We start from the raw sequence: 10,657 nt of genomic DNA, 5'->3' as shown, positions 1-10,657 counted from the left end.
AATAGTCTGTAGCCTTTTTTTGAGGATAAAAAAATTGTTAAGCTCTTTAACGCCCTCTACTTTGGTCATGGGACTACTTGTGATTAATGATTTTTAGTTTAATTCCTCCTAATTTAAAAAATTGATTATCCAAATCAGGCCGAGTAGTAAAGTTTATTAAATTTATATTGTAACTATTATTTTAGACAGTAATATTATATTTTATTAATTTATTTTTTTGTATTAACAGAATTTGTTAGTAAGGACCTGCAGCCTTAAATAACACTATTTTTAATCGTCCATTGTGGGTAAGTTAATGTTAAAAATAAATATTTCTTAGTTTAATTTAGTAATTTTAAAACTAATGTGTTAATATTGAAATAAATATTTAAATAAAACTTAAAATTTTGTTGACTCATTTCTTGAATCGATGTGATTATTAATCACGTGATGTCACGAATTTTGTGACTGAGCGAATTTATTCTTCCGTAAACAAAAAAAGTTTCGTTTATTTTTGTTTAACAAACTGGAATTATGATTCTAATGTGGCTTAATTAAATTACTATGACATTTCGTAGGCTATGCTGTGTACATTTTTATATTAATTTAGTTTTTTAAGGGTTCTATTAAAAAGATTAATAATAAAAAAAGATATTTTAGAAATTAAAAAAAAAATTTATTTAACCTGCTAAAGTTCAGAAAGTTTAACGTAATTAGATAAAAACCAAAAGTAAATGACTGCTAGTATCCCTAAAGAATAAAAAAACTGGAGCTCTAGCGTCGTCGTCGCCGACTTAAACGAGTAGTACTAAAATAAATGCGGAAATGACAGAATGTTCAAGGGAAAATTGGGATAAGGTTATAAAAATTTAGTCCTTTGCGTATTTTAAAAACTTAGCTGACGACGCTAATAGAGCTCCAAATATAGTTGATACATTTTTATATTAAATTCAAATATTAAAAGCATAAATTAAATTTTATTTTGCCAATTTTTCCGATTATTTTATTTTGATATGGTACCCACACTGCCTGACTGCCTAATAAGATATATTTTTTGCGGTTATATTGTCTGCGTGCAATTCCTGTTTAAAAAATGTTTAAGTTTAATTGTACTGCCAAAAAACTATTTATTACCAATTTTTAATTGTTCTTAAAGCGTCTTTACCACTGAAAATGAAGGTTTGTAACTTAAGGTTTATAGTTAACGACCCAAAATTAAAATGTTTTCTTGAGTGTACCGTAGGTTTGGGCGGCGTTAATGTTATAGGAAAATTAATTTTATGTCCTAGTTCTCTATTAAAAGCGGGGTAACATGTCTGGGGCAAAGTCGGCGGGGGCCAAGTTTGACCAGCTTAATCAGCAAGAAATAATGTTGGCTAAAAAAATTGAAGAAATAAAAGCGAAAAGTGAAAAAAAGAAAAATGTTGAGGTACCGACGTCGTCAACAAAAAATCCGAGCAACGATGGAAACTTTATGGAAAATTTTCTGAAATCGAAGCAGGGTAAAACGGAATTGGGTCTTAAAAGAGGGGCGGGCCCTTTATCTTCGGGTAAGGGGTTGGCCGGTAAAAAATCCAGATTTTCGAGCATGTTTCAACAGATGAAGAAAACTCAAGCTAAACCTGTAAAAGTAGAGGCACCCACTTCCGTAACAGCCACTTGTTTCCGAAATGATAATAGCAGTAGTGACGAAGAATCAAATAAAACAAAAATACCACAAACTTCTGGAACAAAGGCAAAATCTCCGAACTCTCTGCCACAAAAACCAGCCCCATCTGCGTTAATCACAAGCCCAGCAAATATCCAATACAGGATTCAAGCAGCCGCAGCTAAAATAAATAGTGCCGTGGCCACGAACTCTAAAGTTACTCCGGCCAAGGTTAAACCTCGTAAAAATCGATGGGGGGAGAAAATAGATTTGGCTGAAATTGCGCCTGTCGGAATGGCCAGCATAGCAGGTGTCCCTGATCTACCAACTATGCCGATTCAGCCTGTCGGTCTCCTGCAAGCTTATAGACCTCCTGGTTTAGTTGGGCTTCAGACTTTAAGTGCTGATCAGAAAAAACAATTAGACGAACAAAGAGAAATGCAAGCTATGTATTCGTTGATTATGGCTAACAGGACTCAGCAACAGCTTGCTGCAACTCCGAAGCAAATGAAAGTTCAACATGAATATGACAGTGATGAAGAGATCGATGAAAAAGGAGGAACTTGGGAGCATGTTAAGAGGAGACAGGAAATGGAAAAGACTCAAGCACTAGCCGAGAAATTAACTGACGAGGCAACTGGAAAGCATTTCATCGGCGACTTTCTACCCCCCGCTGAATTAGCGAAATTTATGGAAACATTTAAAGCACTCAAAGAAGGTCGAACCCCCGATTATTCTGACTACAAAGAATTTAAAATCCAGTGCGACAACATCGGTTTCAAAATGCTTCAAAAAATGGGATGGGACGAGGGACAAGGCCTGGGTAACGAAGGCCAGGGTATTAAACTACCTGTCAATCAAGGCCAAAAATCGATTGATGGACGTGGCTTGGGAATCGAAAAACCAGCTGAACTGTCTAGAGACGATGATGATTTTTCAGCGTATCGTAAACGTATGATGTTGGCGTATAGATTTCGTCCAAATCCTTTAAATAATCCAAGAAGACCTTATTATTAAACTTCGTTACTAAAATATCGCAAAAAAATTTAATATTTATTGTTTTTTACAAAAACCATCTATTCATTTTTTCGTTAATAAATCGACATTAAAACTACCTGATATTTTTATATAATAAATGTATTGGCTATACTTTGTATAAAGTATTAGCAATCTAAATTATATAGCCTATATTATTGGTTATTTTGCAAAAAAGAGTTAAATTTTGTGTTTTAAACAGGTATTTTTTGAGATATTAAAATACCGGCTTATTTGTACATTATTGGTGCATTATTAAACTTACCTTGAACAGTTTTATTTTTTGCGTTGTTTATTTAATACTTTCTCATTTTTGTTTAGATTCTATAATTAAGTTGAACATATAACTATGAAGATGGGCCTAAATGATGAAGACGTTAAAAAACAGGTAATTACTTACTAATTCCTTTTTATTTATCCTTAACATAGAGTAACATTTGTTACCCTGTTTCCGGTAGACTTTGGTAGTCTGGGATAATATTCATTCTAGTTACCCAATAAAAATTTTGCTAATTGATTTTTGATTCAGCCAGAATCTAATGTATTTTTTTTTGTTCTCGATGTGGAAAAGTTGAATGCGCGACTTAACATAAGTTACTTCACCCAGTCTTAAGTTGCCTGTGGCAGTTTGGGATATTATAGATTAATATTGCCCGATAATTATGCTGCTGATTAAGTGCTGGCTCAGCAGGAGTTCATACCGTTTATAGCGCCTTACTCAAGGGCACTACAGCATGAAATAAGTGGGGATTGAACCCACGACCCCGTGTGTGGTGTAGCAAGAGTTCTTACCACTACACCACGCTGCCGGTTTGTAATAAAGCCATGCCATGCTGCCGAAATTTGCAAATTAGGATAGTGCCATAGTTTAGACACCTAAATTCACTGCATAGGGTCCTGGGTTTGATCCTCATTGCTTCTAGAAGTAAAGCACAAACAATAGCCTACCAATTTTATTTCTTTAAATTAATTGAATAACATTTTCTTGTTTAGATTGAGCATATGATTGCGTTTATTGACCAGGAAGCAGATGAAAAGGTGGAAGAAATAAATGCCAAGGTAAATATATTGACTGTAATGTATAGACCTTTCAGTTAAATAGGCCTTTAAATAAAAAAACTGCTATTTGTGGTGCACAGTAAATTATCGCCGACAGTTTTTATATTTTATTTAAAAAACTTTTAATTTAATAAATATTTTAAATATTTATATTTAAAAAAAAAACTTTTTTTAATTTATTAAATCTAAATTTTTTTAGAAAAGCTTAAAATTCTATTTTTATTTGATTTTGAAAAATAATATTTTTACTTTTTTTAATACAGGCTGAAGAGGAATTTGAAATTGAAAAAAGTCGACTTGTGCAACAGCAGCGACAAAAGATTAAGGCTTATTATGAGAAAAAAGAAAAGCAGCTTAATCAGCAAAAGAAAATGTAATTTAAAGTCATATATTAGCGATATTTTTATACTCAAAAATTAATAAAGTTGGTGTCACTTAACACAAAAATGATTTTAACTTTAAATAATTTTACCTACTTTTTAAGTTCTACAACTTTAAAAAAAAAATTAAATTTAAAAAAAGAAAAGAAAAGGGAAGCCCTGTTTGTGATGACGTAGAAAGTACTAGCTTGTATACATTCACTACGCTACTTAGTACTTTCTACGTCACACAAAAAATATGGTAACCTGGTTTTTTATGTTAATCATTTTCCAGTATTTTTGAAAATTAAATTGTAAGTACCACAGACATTTTTTAAAGGTTCTAAAGCCATTTGGTGATTCATTGTCAACCATACTAACGTGCTATATACATCACTTACAAAATTACAAAACTCTGTAACATAACACTTTAAAATAAAATATTATTAAAGCTTTTACCAATACAAAAAAAATGTTTTTTTTTATTTTTTATCCTTGATGTGGGAAGGCGGAATTTACTACCTAAACTTAAAATTACATTTGTTACCTCAACCGAGTCTTGAGTTGACTTTGGTACTAGTGTTAAAATTGATTATATTAGCCCGATAATTCATTTGTTAATTGTTTTTTGGTATTACAGCAGTGGGGATTAAACCCAGGACCTATAAAATCAAAAAAAATTCTTATATATGTATTTATGTAACATGTACCATTTTTGGGCGATTTTTATTTCATTTATTTTATATTTTTATTTTAGTCAGCAATCTCAGCTTGTTAATGCTGCTCGTTTAAAGATTTTGAAGTACAGAGAAGACCATATTCAGGTAAACACATTACTTATACATTTTTAAATGCATTTTATTCTATGTGGGAAGGCTGACTTCACAGCCTATACATAGAGTAACATCAATTACCCCAACCCAGTCTCGACTTTGGCAGTTTGGGATTTTGTTTAATATATAATTATTATATAAATGGAATTTGGGCTTTACAGACGTACATATAGTTTATATTAACTTACTTAAGGCTGCTACAGCATGAAAGCAGTGGGAATCAAACCCAGGACTTCGTGTAGTAAGGCCAAGTGTTCTAACGATAACACCATGAAGATAAATTTTACATAAAAATATTCTTTTAATTGCAGGGTATTATTGATGAAGCAAAGGAGAGATTAAGTGAAATTCAAAGAAACACGAAAAAATATTCTGAATTGTTGTCCGGTTTAATTGGCCAGGGTTTATTTCAAATTTTAGAAGACGAGGTCATTATTCAATGTCTCAAATCGGAAGTGGACCTTGTCAAGGTAATTAGACTAGCATACTTACTTTATTAAGTAAATTTAAGGTGTATTAACTAAACCCTTAACGAATCGTCCTTTTTTGTAAGAAGACTAGCAGCATGTTGTAGTGGTCTTCAGTTAAATTCCCACTGTTTTCATGCTGTAGTGCCCTTAAGTAATGTGCTTTATGTGGTATAAATTCCTAATTAGTCAAAAAACAATCAGCATATTAATTATTAAGCAATTTTATTCAACAATTTTTTAAACTGTTAAAGTCAACTTGAGACTAGGTCAGGGTAACAAATGTTACGCTATGTATAAGCCATAAAGTCAGCCACTCTAACTGTAGGCATAGATATTTATTGGCATCATTTAATTTAAAAAATTTAATTTTTAGCAAGCTATCCCTTCAGCTGTGGCCAACTACACAAAATCGGCCAAACGTGATGTTAAAGTCACAATATCCAATACTGACTATTTGTCAGCCAACACTTGTGGTGGGGTTATCATGAGTAGTGTGACCGGGTCTATTCGAGTACGAAATACTCTGGACGCTAGGCTTGACTTAGTTGGCACTCAGGTAAGATTGTGTTGAGTTTTGGGACATTTTTTAAGTGGCTGTGGGTAGGGCTCTGACCAACATGGGATCCGTGGTTTGATTCCCAGTGCTACCATTCCATAAGCCTTTCATTAATAAACCATTGCCGCCAGTGTAGTGTTGTTGTCAAAACGCTTGGCTTTACTACATCAGGTTCTTGGTTCGATCCCTACTTCTCTTATGCTTTAGCACCCTTGAGTATATAGACTTCTGCCAAACCAGCACCTGATCAGCAGCTTAAATATCGGACAATTATAATCTATTATATTTCAAACTGTCATAGGCAATCGGAACTAGGTTGGGGTTACTGTTGTTACTCTATGTTAAGTCATGTAAAGTCGACCTTCCTACATCGAGGATAAATATATATATTTTAACACTTTTACTTTATAGATGATGCCTGAAATCCGTGAAGTTCTATTCGGCAAAAACGAAAACCGAAAATTCTTGTCCTAATTTATTTATTATAAACTTATAGTAGAGAGCTAAAAAAATTTAAATCAACAATTTGTTTAAATTAATATATTTTGGAATTCTGGTACTAAATTTCACTTTAAATTAAAAAAATTTATGTATTTTTATCAATCTAGTTTATATTGTTTTCTGTTTAATACTTACTACATGTGTTGGATGTTATATAGACCATTCTACGCTTTTAAATAAAATATATGTTTGTGAAATTGTTCTTGCTAATACGATGGGATCAAAAAACTGTGCAATAATTTTGTCATCTGCAAATTTTGCTCCTGATGATAGAAAAATTTTGTATATACATTTATGTCGTATTTGGTCAAAGGAATAAATTGTGTACATAATAAAAAAGATGTTAGAGTAATTGATTGGATTTTTTTATTCTCGATAAGGAAAGGACGACTTCATGGCCTAAACATAAAGTAACTTTTGTTACCTCAACCCAGGCACTATTAAACATTTATAACAAGTTACTATTTCAGCGGCATAACTTTTCTATTGATATTGTAACAAATAGCGTTATCACTTAATTTGCCTTTAAATTAATGATTGGTCTGCACCCGCTGATAAGGGCGTCACGGGATTGATTTAAGTTTGAGAGCAGGCTGAACGGGGGTAGTATTCGGGTGACGAGTTTGTGAACGTTTTGTATGTGTATCTTTTCGATATAATAAACTATAAATCATAATACGGCTTATGATACGAAAGAATAAAAGACTCGAACGTTACATTGGAGGTCCTGCCGAGATTGTGTAGAATATTAAATTAAAATGTATTGTGCAACTTCAAGTGAAATTGGCGCACCTGAAGAATACTATAATGGAAATGAAAGCATTAGCCGATGCGACGATCTAGTAACCTATGACGATTTAGAAGAAATTAAAAAGGAAATTGAAATTAAAGTCATGGTTAAAGTGATGGATACCTTTGAAAATATGAAGAAACAGTTTGAAAAATTACAGGAAGATTTACATCTGTTCAAGGAATGGAAAAATGAACAAGAAAGTGTAAAGAATAAAAATGAAGTAGAGCTTTCTTTGTTAAAGACCACAATGTCACTATCAATTAATGATTTAAGGACAGAAGTTTTAAAATTGATTAAATTAAATGCTGTTGGTAATGAAACAAACCAAAATAAAATTCAAGAAGACACTGCAAAGAAAGTTAGTCACCCTGAAGGGAAAACCGTTTTGCCAAACTTCAATAGGCCTACAGGTAAAAAGGACAAAAAAGATAACAACTCCCGGAAGAAAAAGGAAATGATCGAAACAGAAATGAAAAATAAGCCGAAAATAGTGCACATACGAAGAATAATTGCAACGCCACAAAAAATTCCCCTGCAGACGCCAAGCTTAATTCGTAAAGAACAAAATCTGGACAAAGATATAAAAAGCATTGTTTATTGGAAGAACGCCGGTTTAAAACGACCAAGTTTAAATACGTTTTGCTATGGCTCATTGAGCAAAACCGCTTATTCCTATTATCAACAATGGGACAACCTTACACTGCAGGATGGTATATTATATAGAAGATGGATTTCACCCTACAATCAATCTGAAACTTATCAATTGATTGTCTCACGACCTCTTCAACAATCTGCATTGAACTTTACCATTAAAAATTATCACACGCCTAAAATGGCGCTAAAACATCTGCACAGAAGGTACTACTGGTATTTTAGTAGGTCCGACGTGCTTAAATTGTTAAGAGCAGAAAATTTTACTGTGGAAGAAGAAAAATATAATTATAATCACAACGTGAACTCATACAAATGTTTTTTTAATGGTGAAAATGTATGGCTAAGACAATTTGGGGATAAGCCTTGCGGCCCATATAAAGTAGTTAAACGTATTAACGATATAACATATTTAATCCGATCTGTAAAGTTTATGTCTTATCACATAGTTAGAGACATCAGGTTAATTAAATTTCATGAATTACCTGGCAAATCCTATTAGTATTAACTTTAAACGTATAATGTTCTGTATCCTCTGATTTATTATTAATGTTTACCGCTTTTATGTTTACTGTGTATGTTTTTGTTATATTGTAAAGCATTCCTTCATCGGAAAGGTAGGAATGTAACAAATAGCGTTATCACTTAATTTGCCTTTAAATTAATGATTGGTCTACACCCGCTGATAAGGGCGTCACGGGATTGATTTAAGTTTGAGAGCAGGCTGAACGGGGGTAGTATTCGGGTGACGAGTTTGTGAACGTTTTGTATGTGTATCTTTTCGATATAATAAACTATAAATTATAATACGGCTTATGATACGAAAGAATAAAAGACTCGAACGTTACAATATATTTAAAAAAATGTTTTCCTTTACCACCTGGGTGATTTAGTTGTCTAAACAATTAGCTTTGATTCATGTTAATATTAACTTTTTTTAGTCCACCTCTTACATTAAAGTACAATTTTTTATGTACGTTGCAGTTATTAGTAAAGGATAAAAAGTTATAAAAATATTGACAATTAAATATTTAGACATAAATAGGTCACCTTTTTCTGTCATCGTAAACTTAACTTGTTTTCGTTCCGCTTAGTACGAGAAAAAAGTATAAAAAATATTGACGAAACCGGATTGTTACGTCATTTTTATGAAGGCAAAAATAAGTATTGAAAATGCATTACAGGTATAGAAAAAAACATAAATGTTTTGATTTACGAAAATTCCTACCACGGGAACTTAAAAATTTAACCAGAATAATATTTTAACAATTTTATACGTAAAATTTTTTATTAAAAAAAGAAAATTGTATTTTCACAAAGAAATTGTCGCATGCCTTAGGTAATATTTAAGTTTATTCCCAATTTTCATTAATGCTACAATGTGTTTTATAACATGTTATAAAACACATTGTAGCATTAATAAAAAATTGAAACAACATTTTTTTTTAAACAACATTTTTTTATTATTTTTGACTTATTTACTTTTATTTTAATCGTATCTCATTTTAATAGCAACACTACAAAAAAATGCACCGAAAAGTGTCAAAATATTAGTAAAATGGAATTTCGGTGAAGTTTGTAGTTTTTTCTATGTAGGGAATTTTGTAAATTAAGATATTCGTGTTTTTTCCCATACTTGTAATGCATTTATAAGGCCCATTGTATTCTTTTAAATTTACTTCCGGTCACGTGTTAAACTTGTGTTTATGTATATACTTTGGTACAAGGAAGTTACATTGCACCAGTGCAAGGGCTGAAATTCACAGTAAAACAGCCACGTGACTAGAATAAACAACCCGCCCTATCTAATAAAGCAGTTTATGTATGCTACTGTTATTAGATTTCACTTAATTTTCGTATTTCCCAAGATGAATTTATTTTATTTATAATAGTCTAATGTTGCTTATTTTGTTATAACGTACTGACTATATGAAGTCTAGTATAATAAACAAGTGTAAAAATTTTTGCGTTCAAGACAAGAATAGTTTAGATTATATCTATACCGGCAGCGTGGTGTAGTGGTCAGAACACTTTTTTCACTACATGAGGTCCTTGGTTCGATCCCCAGTGATCTTAAGCTGTAGCACCCTTGAGTAAGGCGCTTTAAACGGTACGAACTTTTGCTTAGCCAGCAGCTAAATTATCAAGCATTTATAATCTATAATATCCTAAACTGTCACAGGCAACTTGAAACTGGGTAGGGGTACTGTTGTTACTCTATGTTTAGTAGCAAGTTTGACCTTTCCACATCAAGGATAAAGATATATACAAAAAAAATGCGTTTTCAGTTAAATGTGTTGCTTTTCATTCAGGCATTAGCATGTAGAAAAAAATCAAATGTGTTTTTGTTAAGACTTTGTTAGTTTTAAAATTTATTTAGTGTAATGTAATATTGTATTCTTACATTTCTTCTGTATGAAGGTTTGTCAATAAAAATTTATTTACACAAGTCTTAGGGATCTTTGTAATTTTAATAAAAAAAATACCCAGAGAGCAAAAAGCATTACATTACAGAAAAGCAAAAGAGAAAATAAAAAAGCAGGAAAATATGTACTGAATTAAAATTGTAAACTAATGGGAATTGGTTAAAAATTTAGACTGTTAATGTTTCATGTTACATTGCAAGGGTGTTATTTAATTAAATGTAATTTAAAATTTGTATAGTTATTAGGCTATATAATCTTTTGCGTTAATTTTTAGATAATTTGCTTAAAATAACTTTTTAACATTACTTTGTAATGAAATAATTTTTTATATTCTCCAATTTTTTATC

General features: G+C 31.6%; 2 protein-coding genes across 2 annotated transcripts; both read left to right on the top strand.

Annotated features, from left to right (window-relative positions):
* Positions 1-161: 161 nt before the first annotated feature.
* LOC145760579 (V-type proton ATPase subunit E-like) lies at positions 162-6,786 on the top strand. Its single transcript, XM_082574499.1, has 8 exons — positions 162-287; positions 2,984-3,050; positions 3,656-3,721; positions 3,985-4,094; positions 4,838-4,904; positions 5,225-5,383; positions 5,757-5,939; positions 6,351-6,786. The coding sequence occupies exons 2-8, from the start codon at positions 3,012-3,014 to the stop codon at positions 6,411-6,413; spliced, it is 687 nt and encodes a 228-aa protein (XP_082430625.1). The 5' UTR covers positions 162-287; positions 2,984-3,011; the 3' UTR covers positions 6,414-6,786.
* LOC145760578 (SURP and G-patch domain-containing protein 1-like) lies at positions 481-2,969 on the top strand. The gene has a single exon (XM_082574498.1). The coding sequence runs from the start codon at positions 1,292-1,294 to the stop codon at positions 2,642-2,644; it is 1,353 nt and encodes a 450-aa protein (XP_082430624.1). The 5' UTR covers positions 481-1,291; the 3' UTR covers positions 2,645-2,969.
* Positions 6,787-10,657: the final 3,871 nt, after the last annotated feature.

This window comes from Corella eumyota, chromosome 7 (genome assembly GCF_963082875.1).
Source record: "Corella eumyota chromosome 7, kaCorEumy4.1, whole genome shotgun sequence".
Taxonomy (NCBI): domain Eukaryota; kingdom Metazoa; phylum Chordata; class Ascidiacea; order Phlebobranchia; family Corellidae; genus Corella; species Corella eumyota.
Note: the sequence above shows the minus strand (reverse complement) of the source record. Positions and strands in the feature narration are given on the sequence as shown.

What these genes read in the sequence shown, in the direction of transcription:
- LOC145760579 (XM_082574499.1), top strand. Translation starts at nt 3,012, where the DNA reads ATGAAGATGGGCCTAAATGATGAAGACGTTAAAAAACAG. An exon ending in TGGAAGAAATAAATGCCAAG is followed by an intron (nt 3,722 to 3,984) that starts GTAAATATATTG and finishes TTTTTAATACAG; the next exon opens with GCTGAAGAGGAATTTGAAAT. An exon ending in ACAGAGAAGACCATATTCAG is followed by an intron (nt 4,905 to 5,224) that starts GTAAACACATTA and finishes TTTTAATTGCAG; the next exon opens with GGTATTATTGATGAAGCAAA.
- LOC145760578 (XM_082574498.1), top strand. Translation starts at nt 1,292, where the DNA reads ATGTCTGGGGCAAAGTCGGCGGGGGCCAAGTTTGACCAGCTTAATCAG.